This window comes from Dromiciops gliroides, chromosome 4 (genome assembly GCF_019393635.1).
Source record: "Dromiciops gliroides isolate mDroGli1 chromosome 4, mDroGli1.pri, whole genome shotgun sequence".
In the NCBI taxonomy this organism is placed as follows: Eukaryota; Metazoa; Chordata; class Mammalia; order Microbiotheria; family Microbiotheriidae; genus Dromiciops; species Dromiciops gliroides.
The window spans coordinates 465,978,301-466,000,620 of record NC_057864.1 but is presented as its reverse complement, the minus strand read 5'-3'; the positions used below and the strand labels follow the sequence as shown (position 1 = coordinate 466,000,620).

Below are 22,320 nucleotides of genomic sequence, written 5' to 3'. Positions count from 1 at the left end.
CTCAGCAGGATACAGTCTGAGGGGCAGACCTTGCTCTGAGCTGCCCCCTGTACTCTTCTGAGCTGCCCCCTGGGCTCTGCTCCTGTCCCTTCAAGGAGGGAAGGTCATCGCTTCATTTGGTATTGAGTGTTCTGTCATAGGCTCTGAGAGTCCATGGGGGGCTCAGTGGGAAGAGTGCTGGTTTGGGAAGCAGGAAGACCTGATTTCAAATCCCACCTGAGGCACTTAGCTGTGTGACTGCCTCAGTTTCCTCTTCTGTAAAATAAGAGTTGAACTTGATGGCTCTGAAGGCTCCTCCCAGCTCAGACCCAAGGCCTCTGACCTGCAGGGAGGTCGAGCCTGGGTGACAGGATTTCTGTTTGTTTTGGGCAGATACCCTTCCACCCAGTTTGGCAGCTTGACAGGCCTTCAGTCTCTGGTGAGTGCGCTCTTCGCTCTCCTGCAGCAGCCCTTGTTCGTGGCGATGATGGGACCCCTTCAGGGAGACCCATTTTGGGTAAGTGAAGCCTGGGGAAGATGGGCTCAGAGCCTATCCCCCTCCCTGGGGCTGAGGCTGGGAGGAGGGAGTGGGTCAGGGGCGGGACTGGGGGCTGCCACCTCCAAGGCTAATGCGACATCAGCTCTCTCTAGAACCAATTTGGGGGTGGGGGCGGTAGGCTAAGACTTTGAGACAGTAGAGGTGCCAAGGTGTCCTGCAATGTGGTTCAGTGAAGAGGGCCCTGGTTTGGAACAAGAGGACCTGGGATCGAATCCTGCCTCTGCTGTTTATCCATGTGGGACCATGGGCAAGTCATTGGCCCTCACTGGGCCATAAAAATAAAGAAATTCTGCCAAGAAGGATCCGAAGGTTTTTCCAACTCTAAAACTGGTCAGGATTCTTGAGTTTCTTGGACACGGGTGTGCTGGGACTAGCTTAGCATACAGGCTGGGGAGAACTGATTGTTAAATTTTCAGACTGAGCATTTACACCTTGGGATTTGGCAAATACTTGAAACCAGGGCTTGATTTGTTTTGTGGATTGTCTGAATTTAAGAAAGTGATGGGGGCGGCTAGGTGGCGCAGTGGATAGAGCACCGGCCCTGGAGTCAGGAGTACCTGAGTTCAAAACCGGCCTCAGACACTTAACACTTACTAGCTGTGTGACCCTGGGCAAGTCACTTAACCCCAATTGCCTCACTAAAAAAAAAAAAAAGTGATGGAGAAGGTCCTAAGAATTCAGATTAAATGTAAAAGTTTAAGCACATGCTTGGCTTTTCTGGAGAGCTGGGTGTTAAATATTTACCAGCAGCTTCTGGCTAAAACGAACCACAGAGACCTCCAGCCCAGGGTTCAAAACCATATTGGTACCAGGGGCCCTGTCTGGTGAAGGCCATGGCCCCCTGCTCAGAAGAAGCTTTTAAAATTCATTTAATAAAACACGTAGGACTACAAAGGCAACCAGTTAGATTGAAATACAGTGATCACAGCATTCAACATGACAAGTTCATGGACCCCAAGTTAGAAACCTCTGCTAGTCCAGCTCTGTCTTACAGATGAGGACACTGAGGCCCCATGAGGTCCAAGGACTTGACCAAGGTCACATGTAATAAAACATCCTGGGTAGAATTTGAATCCAACTCCTCAGATTCCAGAATCCTCTGTGGAGTTTGGATCTTTCTTGCTGGGAAAGTGGCTTTTTCCTTCCATTCTCCTCTCCACCTTCTAGAAGAGGAAGAGAGAAGGGTTCCTGGCAGCCTTGGGCCTAACCTAGGAAGGCCCTGGTTCCTTAGGTTGATCCCTCTCCCCGCCACTCCCTCTTTCCCCCATCCCCTCCCTCTCTCCCCACTCCTCCCTCCTCTCCTGTGCCTCCTCCCACACTCCCAACCTTCCCCCCCCACCCCTATCCCCTCATTTGGGAGGGTCACAGCCTCCCCCTTGTGCCTCCCCAGGTCAACGTGGGCTTGCTCGGGGTGAGCATGCTGGGCTTCTGCCTGCCCCTTTACCTGATCTTCTACCGGCGGGGGCTACAAAGGCAGCTGGACCAGAAGAGGGAGGATGAGAAGCTCTTCCTCAAGATCAACGGCACCCCCAATCAGGAGGCCTTTGTGTAGGGCGCCTCCCCTGCTTCCGTCCACCTGCTCCTCCCCCACTTGGACCACAGCCGCCTTTGGCCCCCCGGCCCAGCCCAGCCCCCAGAGCACACATCCCATGTCACCCGCCTCTGCCTTCCGGCCACTCTGGCATTCTGGGATTGGACAGCAGAAGCTGCGTTTGCAGCCCGGGCTGTGGCCACCAGGAGCTGGGAAGGCCTGGGGTGGGAGGCCGAGGCCTGGTACCAGACTGACTGCTCCTTTCTTATGGCAGGCCCACCTGGTCTTCCTTCTCTGGCCAGGGCTCCTGAGGAGCCGGGTCCCCTATGAGGTTGGCACCACCCCCTGACCACCTTCCACATCCCTCCAGCTGCTCCCAGAGGGGTAGGCTGTTGGCACTCTCAGCTGGCTGCCCCAGAAGACTGACCAGGACAATACTGTGGTGCCACCCTGGGATGCCTGGGTGCCCTCTTCCCTGAGTTTCTGGGTGACGCCTCATTCGCCAAATTCAAGGAGGGGGCTGGCCCCTGTGCCCCTGTGCCCCCCTGCCAGCTGCTCCCTCTGCTGCATGCTGACACATGGAAATGGAGGCTTTCAAAGCCTGTCCACTCCTCTCAGTCCCAGAGACACCCCTGGGATGGCCATCACCCAGAAGGATGTGTCTAAGGCAGGAAAGGACCCTCTGGCCACTGTTGGTGCTAGTCCCCTAGTGATTCTGCTCTTGCCCCACGTCCCCCACCCTGCGGAGTCTCTGCTGTCTTGTGCATGTGGGACCCCTATCACCTGCATCTTGCTGCCTCCTCACTGGGTCGGGACATGAGGCTGAGCCCTGACAAATTCATCAGGTGGTTGTGGGGGTGCCGTGGGGCAGCCCCGGGGCAGGTGCAGCCTGGATGGCATTAAAGGGACAGGCCATTAGGGTGCTAAGCTACTTCCTCACTTTTGTGGGGTGGGGGAAAACGAAGGGGGAGGGGGGAGAATCACATATTTGGAGTGTGTGCTTGGGTGTGTGTGTTTTGGGCGGAGCCCCCTGGGCTGGGCTGGGCTAGCTGGCCATGCTTGGGTTGAGTGGTGCAGCTGCTGGTAGGCAGCGCCCCCTGGCGTTGGGCCTTCCAGAGTCTTCTGGCCCTCCCCTGGCCCAGCTGGACTCTGGGGAGCCGGCACTGCCCCTGGGGCTCTGGCCCAGGACGTGGCCTCAGTGTGCGGGCCTCAGTGTGCGTGTGCTGCTGCACCTGTCAGTTTCAGCCTGTTTTTAAAAGGACTGTTTCCTGAGGCTAGGCTTCTTAGTAGGTCTGCAAGGGCTCAGGTTTTGTTTGTTTATTTTCAAGTTTTCTCAAACTTTTTTTATTGTAAAGCAATAAATCCATCTTCGTGTAGTTAGAGAGATTTGTGTTGGTGTGTGCCAGCGACAGCTGGTTGTGGAAGTTTGGGGCTTGATTTGGGAGAAGCCCCAGCTTCTCTCAGATTGCTCGATGCCATCCTGGATGGCCACAGATTCCAGTGGGGGAAAGGGCCTCCCTCTGTCCCCTCTACCTGCTGGTGCTCGTCCAGAGCACCTGCTGGCCATCAGCCGCGCCCCCCCCCCCCAACCTGGTTGGAAAGGGTGGAGCCCAAATACAGATAGTCGTTGACTGGCTGCAGGCCCAAGGCTTGCCAGATGTGAACCAATGCCAGTAGAGCGGGGTCAGAACCAGGCCATCCTAGGCTCGCTCTTGGCAACCCAGGCAAGCCTTGGGTCCCCTCGGGTCCCTGAGGTTTCCCTTTCCTCCTCTGTGGGTTTCCACAGTTGATCAGAAAGACTATAGGGTGACTCCTGAGTTAAATGCATTTTAGAGGTCTAGACCTAGAGACTTGAGGAACAGTAAGCGATAGCAGAAAGAAGTACGGCCTTGGTGGCATTAGATCCAATCCCAGCTCTGCCTTTAATTAGCTGTGTGACCTCTGACAAGCCGCTCAGTTCTCTGGGACTCGTTCTTTTTTTTTTTTCCATCAGTATAAAAAGAGATGATTGGACTGGATAAATTCCAGAGTCCCTTGTGGATGGCTATGGGGCCGCCGACTGTGGGAACAAGAATCCGGGTCTGGAATCAACAAGAACATGAAGGGTTGGAAAGAAAACCACATTAGGACTTGGAGGGGATTCATGGGTACTTTGTTGGATTACCAAAAAAAAAAAAAAAAGTAGCTCAACAGAGCAGAGAAAAAGCAAGTCAGAAAAATAGAGGGCCTCCTTAAGAGTCAGGGGTGGGCTGTGGGTTTAGTGAGCCGCCAAGGAGCTTGGGGACTAGGAAGTCCAACTCCTCCATTTTTAGGATGAGCAAACTAAGGAACAAAAGAGGTTGTTATAAGTGAAAAAAGCTAGGAAGGGTCGAGGTAAAATTTGACCTTGGGGAATCCAGACTCCCAAGTCCAGGTCTTGACCCACTATACTACCCAGTTGCTTCCAACAAGTGAGGCAGCATCTGTTTGGAGAGGCCAGACTGTGATGCCAACATTTCACTTAGTGGCTCTAAAATCCAGTACAGACAAGTCACAGGATTTGACGTGCTCAGGACTTTCCCCAAGGTAGCAAGGGCCACTTATTAGCGACCCTGTTCTTATGTCCTGGAGGGGAGCTAGAAGAAGCGGGCTTGAATCTCGACTTTATGCAATTTATGTGAAATGTCACCAATCACTTATCTGAGCCGCAAGTTTTGGGGGTTTCCATAGAATGAGGGGTTAGACCAGATGGATTTTAGGGTTCCTTCTGGCTCTGGGCTCTATGCCCATCTGTCTGGCCATTAGCAACTCACCTTTGAACAGGAGTAAAAAACAATCAAAACTTCCAATGTCTGGAGTCTGCTGGTGTGACAGCTTGTCCAGTCGTGACATTAGTTCAAAAGGAAGGGGTGGTTTTCCCAGAAAATTCAAATGGATTTATTTATACGCCTCATAATTGCTGCATATCCCCCCCGCCCCCGCCATTTTCCAAAGGCAGTTCCATTTTTTTTTTTTTAAGGAAACTTTATTCTGAATGAGGTTTTGCTTTTGTTAGGCTGTAGTTTTGATTTGGGCCTTATAAGAATATCATTATGGAATTCCTAAGTTCTCGGGACCTTGTTGGTACCAAATGCCTGCATATGCCTTAGGTGTTTTGTTTGGGGGTTGGGGTTGGCATTTTATGGAATCTCTAAGGATTAAAAGACTGAGGAACCAAATGCAACCCTTGAAATGACATACTATTCTCTCAGTCGACTAACCCTGTGCTGGCCTCATTTAAACCAAAAAAGTAAAAGAAACCGTGTTTTGTGCAATTGGGGTTAAGTGACTTGCCTAGGGTCACACAGCTAGTAAGTGTTAAGTGTCTGAGGCCGAATTTGAACTCAGGTCCTCCTTACTCCAGGGCCGATGCTCTATCCACTGTGCCACCTAGCTGCCCCCTCAACATTCATTTTTATAAGATTTTGAGTTCCAGATTTTTCTCCCTCCCTCCCTTCCCTTCCCCCTCCCCAAGACAGCAAGCAATCTGATATTGGTTATATATGTACAATCACATTAAACATATCGGGGATGTTCTTTTTAAATAAGCACTGCTTTCATTTCCCAGGGATGCCACATCCTTCAGTTAGATCATTCCTTGTAGCAATTAAGTGCAGTGAAGTAAAACAAACCAACACATTGGCCATGTTGGAAAACGTTTGTTTTGTTCTGCCCCTGTAGGCCCCCACTTCTCTACCTGCCAGACTCCTAGAAAGAGAATTCTACTCGAGCCTTATTCTTCTGTCCTTCACCCTAAAACAGTTCTCTCCAAGATCACTTACCCCCACATCTCTATGGCCAAAGGCCCTTTTCCATTCTCATCCTTTGTTTGTGTTTTAGACTGTAAGCTTTCTGTGACACCAGCTGTTCTCATGTTCTCCTCCCCCTCCCCTGGCTGCTTCTTCCCTGGTCTTTCTGCTGACTTCCCATCTCTTTCTGACCCCTTAAAGGTCCAGGTTTGGTTGTGTTACTGTGCTGTTTCCCAGGGGTCCTCCAGTGGAGCTTTGGTCTGGTATCTCCAATTCCCTTCCTGGATATCTTCACTTGGGTGTCTCACCAGCACCTTAAATCTCATGGCCGGGGGCAGCTAGGTGGAACAGTGGATAAAGCACCGGCCCTGGATTCAGGAGGACCTGAGTTCAAATCCAGCCTCAGACACTTGACACTTACTAGCTGTGTGACCCTGGGCAAGTCACTTAACCCCCATAGCCACACACACACACAAAAATTTTTTTTTTAATCTCATGGACAAGACCCACCTTCTCCTCTTCTTCCCCTAAACCCCCTTTTGGAACCATGAGCCTTTTTTCTCCTCACACAGAGCCAATTGCTAAGCCCTCTCATTCACTCATTCATTGTTGTTCAGTTGTTTCAGTTGTGTCTGACTCTCCATGACCCCCTTTGGGGTTTTCCTGGAAGAGATACTAGAGTAGTTTGCCATTTCCTTCTCTACCTCATTTTACAGATGAGGAAACTGAGGCAAAAGGGGTGACCTGCCTGGGGTCATACAGCTAGCAAGTGTCACATTTAAACTCGGGTCTTCCTGACTCCGGGCCCAGCGCTCTATCCACCATGGACACTGAGCTGCATTCATTCATAGCTCCACAATATCTCTTGAATCAGGCCCTTCCACATCAAACAAATCAGGCTCTCCGTCTTCCGGTTTCAGTCTATTCCTTCTCCAATCTAAGCTCTACACCATTTCCCAAGGAAAATCCCAAACGCACCATTGTGACCCTCGCTCCTAAGTGGAACAAGCTCAGACTCTGGAATCTGAGGTCCTAGATTCAAATCCTGCCTCTGTCTCATATTGTATCTGTGTGACCTGGACCATGTCAGCCAGCCTCTCTGGCCCTTTATTTCCTTAGCTGTAAAATGAGATGGTTAGATTCAGTGAATTCCGAAGTCATTTCCAGTGGCTGCTACTTCAAAAGAGAAGCATGGATGGCTCCCTAGTGCTTACAAATAAAAGTATAAACTGGTTCTGTCATTCAAAGCCCTCCAATATGACTTATACCTACTTTAAATATTTTCTTTTAAATTTTTTCTTAATTAAATGTAAAGATACTTTTTTTGGGGGGGGTGAGGTAATTGGGGTTAAGTGACTTGCCCAGGGTCACACAGCTAGTAAGTGTCAAATGTCTGAGGCTGTATTTGAACTCAGGTCCTCCTGAATCCAGGGCCCATGCTTTATCCATTGTGCCACCTAGCTGCCCCAAAGACAATTTTTAACATTCATTTTTTTGTTTTTTCCCAATCTCAATAGTATCTTATTTTTTCCAGATATGTGTTAAGAAAGTTTTTAACATTTGTTTTTATAAGATTTTGAGCTCCAAATTTTTTTCCCTCCCTCCTTTCCCTCTCCCCTCACTAAAACAGAAAGCAATCTGCTTTGTTTAATGTACAGTCACATTAAACATTTCTACATTAGTCACATCATGAAACAAAAATCAGAACAAAAGGGGAAAACCTCAAAAAAAGAAAAACAGTAGGGTTCAATTCCCCCTCCCCGCCCAGGACAATGAGGGTTAAGTGACTTGCCCAGGGTCACACAGCTAGTGTCAAGTGTCTGAGGCCAAATATGAACTCAGGTCCTTCTGAATCCAGGGCCAGTGCATTATCCACTGCGCTACCTAGCTGCCCCCAGTGGGGTTCAATTTTAACATTCATTTTTTAAAATTGTGAGTTCCAGATTCTCTCCCTCTCTTCCCTCCCCACTCCCTGAGACACCAGCACTTTGATATAGGTTATACATGTGTGATCGTGCAAAACACATTTCCATATTAGTCATGTTGTTAAAGAAGACAGATCAAAAGAGAAAAAAAAAAGTGAAAAAAGTCTGCTTTGATCTGCAGACTCCTTCAGTTCTTTCTCTAGAGGCAGGTGGCATTTTTCATCATGAGCCCTTTGGAATTGTCTTGGATTATTGTGTTACTGAGAATAACCAAGTCATTCATGATTGATCGTTGTACAATACTGCTATTACTGTGTCTTCTCTTCTAGTTCTGTTCACTTTACTTTTCATCAGCTCATGTAAATTTCCAGGTTTTTCTGAAACCCTCCTGCTCATCGTTTCTTATAGAATGGTAGTTGTTCCATCACATTCATATACCACAACCTGTTCAGCCATTCCCCAATGGATGGGCATCCCCTCAATTTCTAAGTCTTTGCCACCACAAAAAGAGCCACTATAAATGTTTTGTATAAATAGGTCCTTTTCCTTTTATTTTTTTTTTAATCTCTGTGAGATATAGAGCTGGTAGTGGTATTTCTAGATCAAAGGATATGCACAGCTTTATAGCCCTTTGGGCAGACTTCCTCATTGTTGTCCAGAACCGTTGGATCACAACTCCACCACCAGTTGCCCCTGCTTTTTTTTTTTTTTAAAGTGAAGCAATTGGGGTTAAGTGACTTGCCCCGGGTCACACAGCTAGTAAGTGTTAAGTGTCTGAGGCTGGAATTGAACTCAGGTACTCCTGAATCCAGGGCCGGTGCTCTATCCACTGCGCCACCTAGCTGCCCCTGCCCCTGCCCCTGCTTTTTGAGCTTTGTCTCGTACCACTGCTTTGTTCACGTTGCTATCTGCCAGGCCCATTCCCATCTTCCTCTCTCCCATCTCTGTTCTTTTGTTCATGTCAACCCCCACACCTGAAATGAGCCACTGCCACCCTGCCTCCTATCCTATCCAACCACTGATGCCCCAACTCGGACGCCACTTCCTCCATGAAACCGTCCCTGATATCATCGTCTTTCCCCTCCAACCCTTCCCCCTTTACCCCTGCCCTGTGACAATTTCTCTTTTCCTCCTCATATTTCTAATTAGCCTTTGCTTGGACCCATGCTTTGCACTTCTGTTATTCCCCCTTGGCATTGTGGGTATTTATATAGTTGTCCTTCCCGGAATTAGATTAAGTTGTGTTTTTTGAGAGAAGAGTCTGTGTGCTCTCTGTGTATCCCTGGTCCTAGCACTCTGTGCTTAGTAGGTGCTTAATACTTGTCTGTTGACTTCAGCTGTATAGTGATAGAGACCATGGGTTCGTTGTATTAAAATTTAACTTGGAAACTTATTGCTGTCATGAAAGCTGATACTACTATAGGGCTTTAAGGATTATAGAGTACTTGCCTTCCCATGGTCCTCTCTAGGTTCTATAAGGATCACCATAACTTGACCAGTACTTGGCACAGTTCTTGGCACTTAGCATGATGCTTAGTAAGTGGACATTGACTGACCGACTGACCACATAGTTCCTGAATCTTTCTCAAGGTTAGGTGCTGCTGCTTTGATATTGAGGTATGTACATAGAGTAGGGCGGGTTCTTTGTGGGCCCAGCGCCTGCCTGGCACCTGGCAACAGCTGCTTGATAAATGCTTATTGATTGGTTTAAAAAATAATGCTAGAAACCCAGCAGAGAACCATTAGTGTTTGAACTGGAGCAAACACTGCTGGGGGCCTTTGGGAGCTGGGTCAGAGACGAGGCACCGAGGGGGTGAAGCTGGCAGGCAGGTGGGCAGCCTGGGGTCAGGCCTTCCTAAAGGAGTGCAGGGACCCTTTCAGAGGGTGGCAAAGGTGGCTGCCACTCAGTTGGTAACTGTCCTCTGCTCCTCTGATGGAGGCTGTTCCAACTCTACACCGATCCTTCGGTCCAGAGCAAGCTCCTCTCAGGGGTCCCCACCGAGCTTCCTGCGCTTCCTACCCAGCAGAGTGAAGATGCCTGGGAACAACTTCTCTCTTCCCCCCACAGCCCTGGAAGTGAGGCCCTAGTTCCCTGCCCCTCCCCAGGGCAGTTCAGATCAACAGAGTAACAGTGACTATCTCCCAGGGCCTTCCTTCCCTTTTCTCTGGGGCCCAAGGTCAAGGCTTCTGGAACAGGAAACTATAGCAGTCTCAGGAAGGATGTAACCAGGACAGGGAGTGGAGTCTCTGTGATTCCTGATCCTGTTTGCCAGGGCTCTCCATGTAGGCCTCTTGCACTATGACCAGGGGCTCTTCCTCTTAGGTGGGGTGCTTGCTGGGCCTGGCCTCCATCCTGAGGCAGAGGGAAGGGGGGAGGGGGAGGGAGAACATCCACTTCCTGGTCACCTGGGAGTTGGGAGGGCCTGCTGTAGTTCTGGAAGAGAGATTGTGGTCAATGTCCTATGGAGGCCCAGGGAGGCTGCAGGAAGCAGGCCCTGAGCAGCCAAGACCCACTCCAGCCCTGTCCTGCTGACCCCATCGCCGGTGTCTGTGGGAGAGAAAGCAAGAAGCAGATGGGCTTGTCCACAGCCATGTGCTGGCTCTCTTTCTCCTTCCCAGTTACTTTTCACTTGGGTAAGCATGAGGCATGAGGCTGGGCTCCCAACTCCTGTACCTGGAGGAAGCATAGCTAGCACCTTAAGGTGTACAAAGGGGTCCCCCTCCGCCTGGCCCCAAGGCCTGCGGTGTTAGCAGTCCTCAGGGCCACTGAGACTTCGAGTGACGGGCCTAGGGGAATTCAGTTTGGGCCAAACCATGGCACCGGTCCAGGTCAGGTCTTTATCCACCCAGCCTCAGATTTCTCTTTCAGGAGCCTCAGCAACAACCCAGTGAGGCTGCGACAAGTATTTCCATCTGGCTGAAGAGAGATAGGCAGGCGAAAAGTTTAGTCTTTCTCCCATGATTGCCCAGTTAGTGTCACAGGTGGGATTTGAACCCAGCTCCTAACTGCCTCCAAGTCTAACTTCCTCTTCAAGCCTTCTTTGCAGTGGTCTCTTCTTATGCCCCCTGTCATCAGGGGCGCCTGCCTCTCCAGCTCAGTGTCAGGGATGTCCAAACCTTTAAGCCCCCGGTATTCACAAAACAATTGCTTCCTCTTTCCCTATTCCTCCCTGGCCCCCCCCTTTCTAGCATTAACATCCCTCAAAAACTCTTTGAGAAGCAATAGAGGCTAGTCCAAAGGGCATCTGAAGTTGCCCTGGTTTTCATTCCTTTTTTTTTTTTTTTTTTTTTTTTGGTGTGGGGCAATGAGGGTTAAGTGACTTGCCCAGGGTCACACAGCTAGTAAGTGTCAAGTGTCTGAGGCTGGATTTGAACTCAAGTCCTCCTGAATCCAGGGCCAGTGCTTTATCCACTGCGCCACCTAGCTGCCCCCTTTGATTCCTATTTTTGACACCAGCTGTCAGTCAAAACAAAACATTTCTTAAGCACCTACTATGTGCCAGGGGTATGAGGGAAGGCAAAAGGCAGGCTCTGCTCGCTCTGCGGAGGAGATGAAGGACAAACAATGATTTACAAACAAGCTGGGAGGGGAGAAAGAGGAAGTGATGAACAGCGGGAAGGCCCTAGCAGGAAGAGGGATCCGGAAAGACTTCCTGCAGAAGGTGGGGTTCTGCTTGGGGCTTAGAGGAATCCGGGAGGCAGAGGTGAGGAAGGAAGGCGTTCCAGCCACTCCTCCATGAGTTACTGAGCTTCGGAGCCTCAGTTTCCTTATCTGTAAAGTAGCGTTACTTGTCCCACCCTCCTCACGGGCTTGTTGTGCTCTTCAAGTGAGAGCCTGGATGTGAAACACTTTGCAAACCTTTCGATGTTATTGCTTATTAAGCTGCTGGTGTCGGGGGTGCCCCCATGAGGATTCAGAAGAGGGACCTGGTCTCGCCCTGCTGGAGGCACTTCAGCCTGGACAGATGGCTGGCAGAGAACCTTTAACGCTCTCAGGATTTGGGCCTTCATCCCAGGGAATGCTGGACACACTTAGTGATGCCGGTCCCCCTGCCCCCCTTAGAAGACTTCGGGAATGACTGTGGCCAAAAAAGTCCTCATTAAGTGGCTAATGGTTTGATGATGAACCTCTCTGGGCTCCAGCCTAGTCCGGCTGGCCTTGGGCAGACACTCACCCCATCTAGCTGTATTCCAAGTCTTTTTTCCAGTCTAGTAGAACTGGCAAGGGCCCGGACTCTAAGGGCATAACCTTGGCTTGCCCTGGGTCTCTGCCCCATTGGAGAAGGACCTGGCGAGAGATAGTGGGTGGAGGGGGCCGGATGACGATGGGAAGACAGAAATCACTGATACCAGGAACGATGTGGAAGGGCAGAGGTGCAGGGAGGTAGAGATGGGGACTGCCCCCAAAGAGGCACTGGTCAACTCTGCTTGGAGAGGCCAGGGAAGGCACCTGTGAGAGAGGAAGTTCCAGGAGTTGTTTGTTGGTCTCATTTCCTCTTCTGGGGAAGGTGAACGAGTGGTGGTCTTGTGCATGTCCTACATATGTGAGCACACGTGTGCATGTCCTCATGTGTGTGCCTTAGGATAAGAGCCGAACTCAAAATGTTTTAGTGGTGAGCAGGACAAGACTGGGAAGGTCCAAGGCACAGTGGTATATGGTGCCAGCCATGGTCTGAGAAGGCTAGATTAGACTGGGCTGGTGTTCTGCCTGTTGGGTCACAGGAAGCCCAGTGTTGACCTTAGCCCTAGGGAATCATGACTCTGGGCTGATTCCAAGAAGCTGTGGGAGTCCTCCTTTGTAGAACCCATGGCAACCTGCTACTGCCCTCCCCAGGTACACAGCCTGACCGACTCCCTGGGGGTTGTGGTTCTTCATGTTCCCACAGCATGCCAACACCCCATCCTTGCCATGCGGCTAGATGATTGTCACCAATAAACCTGCCTCTGTGACCTCCTTGACTAGTGTCTGCCTCTGTGTGGTACCTTTTTGTGGCCATGTCAGCTCCATGACTCCAGTGGCCCGGATGGCAAAGGACTGAACAAGGGTCACTCCCAGCTCCCCATCTCCCTGGGTCTTCCCAGAGTCCCACATCCCTCCTCTCTAGACTGAGGGGAGCTTCCCGGCAGAGAGACCTGATCCCTTTCCCTGTCTGGTCACAATCCCACAGCTGGGCCACCGCACAGTGTGGGGATGAGTGAGAGAAGTTTGTGTGGGAAGACCCCCCCCCCTTCCATCTCTCTTTTCTGCCCCTTTCCTCCTCATGCTGTAAGGTATTGTCACCCCTTGGTATAGATCAGGGGTGCTTAACCTGGGGCCCACGCACCCACCCCCCAGAGCTCTATAGATGGATTTCAGGGGGAATCTATGAACTGGGATGGGAAAAAAGTACTTAATTTCCCCTAACTTTGGGTTTTTGTAAAATTATATATTTACAAGGCACAGCAGATAGAGCATCAGGCCTGGGGTCAGGAAGATTAGTAGCTCTGTGACCCTGGGAAAGTCACAACCCCATTAGCCTCAGTTTCCTCATCTGTGATATGAACTGGGGGAAGGACATGGCAAACCACTCCAATATCTTGGCCAAGAAAACCTCACATGGGGTCATGAAGAGGTAGACATGATTGAAAAAATGACTCAACAACAAAAAAGAATGTGGTGATGAGAAATGGGGGCCATGCCACACAAAAAACTAAGAACCCCTGATTTAGATATAACACATGGAGGGGGGCAGCTAGGTGGTGCAGTGGATAAAGCACCAGCCCTGGATTCAGGAGGACCTGTGTTAAAATCCAGCCTCAGAGGGGCAGCTAGGTGGTACAGTGGATAAAGCACCGGCCCTGGATTCAGGAGGACCTGAGTTCAAATCTGACCTCAGACACTTGATACTTCCTAGCTGTGTGACCCTGGGCATGTCACTTAACCCTTATTGCCCCTCAAAAAAATAAATCAAAATCCAGCCTCAGACACTTGACACTTACTAGCTGTGTGACCCTGGGTAAGTCACTTAACCCTCATTACCCTGAAAAAAAAAAGGTAGATATAACACTTAGGAATGCTGCCAACACAGACAATCTACTTGTAACTTAGAGGCCCCTGAAGAACAAGGACTTGCCTAGGGTCATGTAAGTGTTAGCAGTAGGATTTGAACCTAGGTCTTCTTGACACCCAATCCAATGGTGTCACTAGTGTCACTAGGCCAAATGGCTTCATCGGTAGATATGCTTGAACAACAGGGGCCCTTTGGGTGGTCCTTTTGGACTTGACATACCTGCTCTGCTCTCCTTTGATTCTCCCAGCCCTGTGAAGTATGTACTGAAGGTGTTATTATCTCTATTTTGTAGATTAGAGAACTCTCCAGCGGCTTGCTGTGGTGGAGTTAAAGGCCTGGAGTCCGAGACCTGGGCATGAATCCCTCCCCCACTGGGTGCTCCCCAGGTGAGCTTGGACTAATCACAAGCTCCCTGGGTCTCACTCTTTCCATCTGTAAAATGAGAGTGTTGGGCTGCTAAAATCCTTCCCAGCCTTTAACTCTTTTCTGTGACTTGGTCCCGATTCCTCAGCTCCCAAGCTGATTTACGCTCGGCTCTCTCCGGTCCAAAGACAGCACTCACCATCAGACCACACTGCCCCTCCAAGGTGAGACCAGACAACAGGGGGTTTCCTCCAGTCCCTCCCCAAGGCCTCCCATGTTCCTTACTCTATGCCTCCACTAACAGGACACTTTGGAAGCCTGAAAAGCATCCCAGACTCCAAAGAATGGATGTCTAATAGTGAGATGTAGGGCATCCTAACAGCAGTTTGTTTTGGGTTTGTTTGTTTGTTTGTTTGTTTTGTAAGGCAATTGGGGTTAAGTGACTTGCCCAGGGTCACACAGCTAGTAAGTGTTAAGTGTCTGAGGCTGGATTTGAACTCAGGTCCTCCTGACTCCAGGGCCAGTGCTTTATCCACTGTGCCACCTAGCTGCCCTTAACAGCAGTTTTTCTAAGCAGAAGGACCTCCATCTCCTTATTTGTTAAAATGAAGGGATGGGGGGGGGGCCGCAGCTAGGTGGCGCAGTGGATAAAGCACCATCCCTGGATTTGGGAGGACCTGAGTTCAAATCCGGCCTCAGACACATGACACTTACTAGCTGTGTGACCCTGGGCAAGTCACTTAATCCTCGTTGCCCTGCCCCCCCCCCCCAAATGACGGGGTCGGACTAGATCCAATCCAATCCAACAAGCATTCATTAAATGGCTCTTTCATACAAGGCAAGCTTACATTCTATTGCAGCTGCTGAACATTGAAAGAGGCTGGGCTTTCCAAAAGACAGAAGTGAGGAAGGAGTGAATTACAGGCATGGGGAAGTAGCTGCCCTGAGGGGGAAAGGATGGGGAAGAGAGAGCCAATGCCAAGTTCAGGGAACAGCCAGTAGACCAGTTTGCCTGGAACCTAGGTTATAAAATTATAGATTTAGGATTGGTAGGAACTTCAAAGATCATCTGTTCCAAGCCTCCCCATTTTACAGAGGAGAAAACAGAAGGTGAAAGGGGGAAGTGATTTGCTTGAGGTCACAAAGGGAGAAAGTGGGTTTCTCTTAACCAAGTCCAGGATGTGTACTGGAGTCAGCTTGGACTCATTTGGGAGAGTTGATTGTTAAATTTTCAGTGTATTTACATCTCGAAAATCTGCAAACACTTCAAATTGGGGCTTGATTTTTTGATTTGTTGATAATCCAGATTTAAGAAAGTAATGGAGAAAATGTTACTAATTCAGATTGTTTCAAAGGATACTGTGGTTACATCTACCACTGCCCCACCCCGCCTCCAAACTGGTTGTTAAACATTTACCAGGGATCCCTGACAATAATCCTGGTTGTTAAACATTTACCAGCATACCCCTAACCGTAATCCTTTTTGTTCTTTCTTTGAATGGGGGGAATCATAAGTAAGAATACCTCCTGTTATTCATCTCTTAACTTTGTACACTCCTTGCTAATAGTGAGGGGCAAGTTAATGATTGACAAAAGCCAAAAGGCTCTTTTTTTTTTTTAATCTTTCTGGACTCAATTCAACAAAATCTTTCTCAACCTACACAATCCATCCCCCCACCTTTTGCCTTTTCCCTGCCTGCACCCCTCCCCATCCCTCTCCAATGCTCTCCTTCCTCACCCCTTGGCTTCCCCGGCTGCCCTCAACATTCACATTCAACCTCTAATGGAGGCCCCTTTTTAGGCCTCTCATTGCTACTGCCTCTCCTCAGAGCTCACTGCCCATTTGTGCTGAATGTCTCTTGTGTCTTATCCTTCTTTGCACGAAGTCTCCCCTGTTAGAATGGGAGCTTCTTTTTTTTTTTTTGTGAAGCAATCGGAGTTAAGTGGTTTGCCCAGGGTCACACAGCTAGTAAGTGTCAAGGGTCTGAGGTCGAATTTGAACTCAGGTCCTCCTGAATGCAGGGTCAGTGCCTTATCCACTGCGCCACCTAGCCACCTCAGAATGGGAGCTTCTTAAGGCCAGGCACCATGTTTTTGCCTTTATGTTCATCTCCAGCCTGGTACATAGCAAGTGCCTAATAAGTACTTGTTGACTGATTGACCAAACTCCTACTGTATGAGAAGCACAGCATACCATAGAAACCAAACAATGCCTTGTCATTGAAGTTCTTATATTCTTCTCTTAAATCTGCAAGTTCACCACATCCCCTAGGCCCATGATGTTCAAAAGCAGACTGTGCTGCAGAGAGGCTTCTGGGAATTGGGAAACATTCCTCCACTCATGGGGGTCCAGCTTCAGGGACACCAGGGAGATGGGGAGAGGAAAACCGGAGAAGCTGCTCCGTGGCTGTCCCTCTTCCTTTTTGAGCTGTGGCTCTGTGGTAGAGATGACCTTAAGGATGCCCATGTGCTAAAAACCCATCAACTGGAAAGCTGGGAACTGGTCCAACCATTCTGGAAAGTGATTTCCAGTGGAATGACACTAAGAAAGGGTGACGTACTCAAGATACAGAATGAGACATATGTTTTTGGATTTGGCCAATGTGGGGATTTGTTCTTTCAACTGTGCATATTTGTTGTAAGGGTTGGGCTTTATTTTCCAAAAAAAAATCTTAGGAGGCAGCTGGGTGGAAGAGGAGGATGGGGGATAGATTTGCCAGAAAGAAAGAAAGGAAAGAAGGAAGGAAGGAAAGGGAGGGAGGAAGGAAGGGAAAGAAGGAAGGGAAGGAAGGAGAGAAAGAAGGAAGGAAGGAGGGAAAGAAGGAAGAAAAGAGAAAGAGAGCAAGAGAAAGAAAGAGAAAGTGAGAGAGACAGAAAGAGAATGAGAGAAAAAATGAGAGAATAAGATAAAGAGAAAGAAAGGAAGAAAAAGGAAGAAAGACAGACAGACAAAGGGGCCATTGAAGTACTTGTTTAAAATGAACAGAAGTTGGGGGCAGTTAGGTGGCACAGTGGATAAAGCACTGGCCCTGTATTCAGGAGGACCTGAGTTCAAATCCAGCCTCAGATACTTGACACTTACTAGCTGTGTGACCCTGGGCAAGTCACTTAACCCCCCAATGACCCCCCCAAATAGAATAAAATAAAATGAACAGAAGGGAAGCAGCTAGGTGGCACAGTGGATAAAGCACCAGCCTTGGAGTCAAGAGGACCTGAATTCAAATCTGGCCTCAGACACTTGACACTAGCTGTGTGACCCTGGGCAAGTCACTTAAGCCTCATTGCCCTGCAAAAAAAACAAACAAAAAACAACAACAACAATAAAATGAACAGAAGAGAATAAAAGTAAGGTTGGAAGGAATCCCACCCAAGCAGGATAGCTTCAAAAGTAACATTTTGAATTTATTATCTACTTAAAAGGAAAACAGAAAAGGAGATTTATAGTATCATGTACAATCCTCTTCTTCTGTCTCACTAGATATATGAAAACTTTCACTTTATTTGGTGTTTGTTAAATTCAGAATTAAATTTTTTTCTTTTAAAAAAATTTTTCTTTCTTTTTTTTTTGGGGGGGGGGCAATAAGGGTTAAGTGACTTGCCCAGGCTCACACAGCTAGTAAGTATCAAGTGTCTAAAGCCGAATTTGAACTCAGGTCCTCCTAAATCCAGGGCCAGTGTTCTATCCACTGCACCACCTAGCTGCCCCCAGAATTAAATTTTTTTAAAAATAAAGTGCTTTGCAAACTCTAAAAAAATTTTCACTAAGAAAATAAGTACAGTGTCCATATCCTTTGACCCATAGATAGCCATATGGCCAAGGGAAGGTCTCCTATTACCTAAAATAGGGCACTTTTTTGTCATTGCAAAGAACTGGAAACAAGGCTGATGCCCATCAAATATAGAATAGCTGAACAAAGTGTAGGATATGAAGGTCATAGACTGTACTGTAAGAAACAATGAATCCAGGGGCAGCTAGGTGGCACAGTGGATAAAGCACCGGCCCTGGATTCAGGAGGACCTGAGTTCAAATCTGTACTAGCTGTGTGATCCTGGGCAAGTCACTTAACTCCCATTGCCCCACAAAAAAAAAAAAAAGAAAGAAAGAAACAATGAATCCAATGAATGCAAAGAAGCCTGAGATTATTTCAATGAACAGATGCAAAGGAAGTCAGCAGAACAGGGAAATGATGTGCCCGAGGACTATGGGAATGCACATGGGAAGAATGCCACCAGCTACGATTCTAATGGCCAAGTCTGGCCCTAAAAAGATGATCTGAGAATGGGAGCAGGGAGTGGTGGGAGTGGGGCGTGGTAGGACAGTGTGTATGAAGCATGGAACATGCTTCTGGGCTGGGTCAGGGATTGGCTGAATCACTTACCCCTCTCCCCTCTTTAGGGGGCATTTATTAGGAAATAAATGGAAGTCATGTAAAACCCAAAAGATATCTATAGAAAGAACCCAAACCTGTCTCTAGTCTTTAGTGAGAGGAAAGTCGGGGTCTGGACCAGAGCAAGATTAAGTGAAAGAAACTCAGGGAAAGAAAATTCCTCTTCCCCTGTAGATTTCCCTGAGCAGCAGCTCAGCCCATCATCACAGCTGAAGCCCGGGGCTCCAGGAGTCTATTTCTCATCCCAGATAAGGCACCTGGAAAGCAGTCAATCCGAAAGAAAATGAAAGTGAGATGTGAGGAAGTTGTCCGATGACTCAAGCTGAGCCAAGGCTCAGTTCCTTAAAGGGAATAGTAATATGAAGAAATGAGGGCCCTGCTCCCTTCCACTTTCACAAATCCTACCTCTGGTAGGTGACCCCTTATTTTAACTACAGATAAAGCCAAACCAGCCTCTCAGTCTGGGCACATGTACTTAGGGCCTTATGGATGAGGGTTTGGACCACTGAGTCAGAAGTGTTCAATCCCTGACTCATATGCATCCTAGCTGTGTAACCCCGGGCAAGTCAATTAACCTCTCTGAGATTCAGTTTCCTCATCTGTAAGAAGGGGGATGATAATATTTGTATTACTTTGTACCTTGCAGAGTAGTTGTAAAGAAAGTGCTTACCTTAAAGCCTTTAAAAAACAAGGGTCGAGGGGCGGCTAGGTGGCACAGTGGATAGAGCACCGGCCCTGAAGTCAGGAGTACCTGAGTTCAAATCTGGCCTCAGACACTTAAACACTTACTAGCTGTGTGACTTCGGGCAAGTCACTTAACCCCAATTGCCTCACTAAAAAATAAAATAAATAAAAACAAAAACAAAACAAGGGTCGGGGGCAGCTAGGTGGCATAGTGGATAGAGCACTGGCCCTGGAGTCAGGAGTACCTGAGTTCAAATCCGGCCTCAGGCACTTAACACTTACTAGCTGTGTGACCCTGGGCAAGTCACTTAACCCCAACTGCCTCACTAAAACAAAAAACAAAACAAAACAAAACAAAAAACAAAAAAAACAAGGGTCATTGAGGCAGCTAGGTGGTGCAGTGGATAGAGCACTGGCCCTGGAGTCTGGAGTACCTGAGTTCAAATCCGGCCTCAGACACTTGACACTTACTAGCTGTGGGCAAGTCACTTAACCCCAAATGCCTCACTAAAAAAACCCCAAAAAACAAAAAAACCAAAAAACCAATGGTTGTTGTTTTGGGATAAGCTTAATAAATGCTCCTGCCATTCATTTGTAAAATGTGTTTATTGGAAGGAAATGCCTGGGTATTGTTGGGGGAGGGTCAGAGGGATGAATGTGTGTGAGTGTGTGTGTGTGTGTGTGTGTGTGTGCATCCGCATTCCAAGTACCCACGTAGAGAGGGGCATCCCCTCTACATGATGGTAGTGGGGAACAGGGAAAGGCCGACACTTATTACATGTGTGACTTCCCTTCCCTTCCCTGGGCCTCAGTTTCATCAAATGAAGGGGCAGAATTAATTGACCTCTGAGGGCTGTTCCAGCTTTAGAATTATGATCCCATATGATGAGGTCTGGGCCTCCACAGAGAACCAAGCCTCAGGGTTAATGAGTAGTGCTTTAAGGGTTGACACAGTTTATCTGTCTTGGATAGCTGGGTCTGGAGTCAGAAAGTCTTGTTTTCAGTGGGGGGGCAGCTAGGTGGCACAGTGGATAAAGCACTGGCCCTGGTTTCAGGAGGACCTGAGTTCAGATTTGGCCTCAGACATTGACACTAGCTGTGTGACCCTGGGCAAGTCACTTAATCCTCATTACCCTGCAAAAAACAAAACAAAACAAAATCTATGCTAGGTGAATTAAGCAGAATAACAACAGAAAGTCTCATTTTCAAATAACAGAAAGTCTCATTTTCTTGAGTTCAATCTGGTCTCAGACACTTCCTAGCTGTGTGACCCTGGACAAGTCACTTCACCCCATTTGCCTGTTTCCTCATCTGTCAAATGAGCTGGAGAAGAAAATGGCTCAAACTACCCCTGAATCTTTGCCAAGAAAACCCCAAATGGGATCATGGAGAGTTGGACATGACTGAAAAATGACTGAACAGCAACAGTTTAGCAGACCCTTAACACTTACTAGAGGTGAGCAATAAGATCTAAGTCCTATATCTGATTGAACTATTCCCATTTCTGTTTCCAAGACTATGCCCAATGCCCTGCCTACAGTGGGTACTTTATGTCCTTGATCTCCAAGCGTATCTATAATCTGGTGTCAAGAACATGGGATTTTTATTTGGAGTCCAATTCTGTTCCTTATTACCTGTGTGGCCCTGGGCAAATTATTTCTTTCCTGTTTATTCATTTATAAAATAAAGGGGTTGGACTAATTGGTTTCTGGGATCCCTGCCAGCTCGCCATCTAAGTGACTGTGCATGACCTGGGCCCCAGCCTGGGCTCCGTACATATCTCTGTCTTCCCAGTCCTTGTTCTTTGGATCCCTTTCTTTGCCAAAGTTCCTGAGGCTCTGGGGGGCTGAGAAGGCTGTGGTCAGCCATGTAGGCTACGGAGAGGCCTGGGCAGTATGACAGAAAGAGGCCCCTGGCTTGGATGTCAGAAGACCTGGATCCCATTTGGACTTTGCCTCTGATGAGCTGTCGGATGTTAGGCAAGTCACTTCCTTCTCCAGGGCTCGGCTCCTTTTGTAACACAAAGGGGTGGAGGAGATGGTTTTGAAGATTCCCTCCAACTCTAAGGTGATGAGTCTGAGCATCCCGCCTTCCCCAAAGCTTCCCCTTTCTTGTTCATTTCTCAGTATTCTTTTTTTTGGCGGGGCAACAAGGGTTAAGTGACTTGCCCAGGGTCACACAGCTAGTAAGTATCAAGTGTCTTGTCCACTTCTCAACTTCCATGCCAATCAAATGGGCACACTGGCCCCAGGGCAGGGATGGGTGGTGATTTTATTGCAGGTAAGGAGTAAGTGTGTAGGAGAGGCAATGGAGATGTAGTGCAGCCAGACTGAGGACAGGGGGGTAGGGAGCATGACCTCTAATGAACAATCAGAGAGACAGAGAAGTCAGCGGATGGATGGGCAGAGCCGGGGGTTCCTATGAACAAAGCTCTATCAACTAGGTCACTGAGAAAGAAAGAGTGAGGGCGGGGGGCACTCAGAGAAAGAGAGAATAAAAAAAGAGAAGAGTCAGAGACTGAGAGACACCATCAGAAGACAATAACAGCTGACATTTATGCAGTGATTGAAAGTATGCAAAGGGCTCCACGGGTAATCTCACAATACTTCAATAGAGTGGATGGACAGGTAGGTGGTATAGTGGATAAAGCACTGGCCCTGGAGTCAGGAGGACCTGAGTTCAAATTTTACCTTAGATACTTACCAGCTGTGTGACTCTGGGCAAGTCACTTGGCCCTGGATGTTTTAAGGCAATGGGGTTATCTCCAGTCATTCTGATATATGTCTTGCCACTGGACCCAGATGGCTCTGGAGCAGAGAGTGAGGTTGTTGACCTTGCACAGCCCTCCCTCACTTAGATCTGATTCAGTGCCAGTCATGGCATCTGTCATGGTCCTCTTTGAGAATGAAGGACAAAGGGGTAGCTAGGTGGCATAGTGGATGAAGCACTGGCCTTGGATCAGGAGGACCTGAGTTCAAACCTGGCCTCAGACACTTGGCACTTCCTAGCTATGTGACCCTGGGCAAGTCACTTAACCCTCATTGCCCCGCAAAAAAGAAAGAAAGAAAGAAAGA

At 48.5% G+C, this 22,320-nt stretch overlaps 1 protein-coding gene across 5 annotated transcripts in view; it reads left to right on the top strand.

Moving 5' to 3' along the window:
* The window catches only part of SLC43A2 (solute carrier family 43 member 2), an 87,537-nt gene that overhangs the window by 47,809 nt on the left and 17,408 nt on the right, over positions 1 to 22,320 (top strand). For 4 of the 5 annotated variants that reach the window (XM_044001155.1, XM_044001157.1, XM_044001154.1 and 1 more), the window contains 2 exons: positions 373 to 496; positions 1,929 to 3,445. In XM_044001155.1, the coding sequence (XP_043857090.1) occupies positions 373 to 496; positions 1,929 to 2,090 (286 nt within the window). In that variant the 3' untranslated portion in view covers positions 2,091 to 3,445. Of the gene's footprint in view, positions 1 to 372; positions 497 to 1,928; positions 3,446 to 22,320 lie in introns of those variants that run through there. The other variant, XM_044001158.1, reaches the window with a different exon arrangement.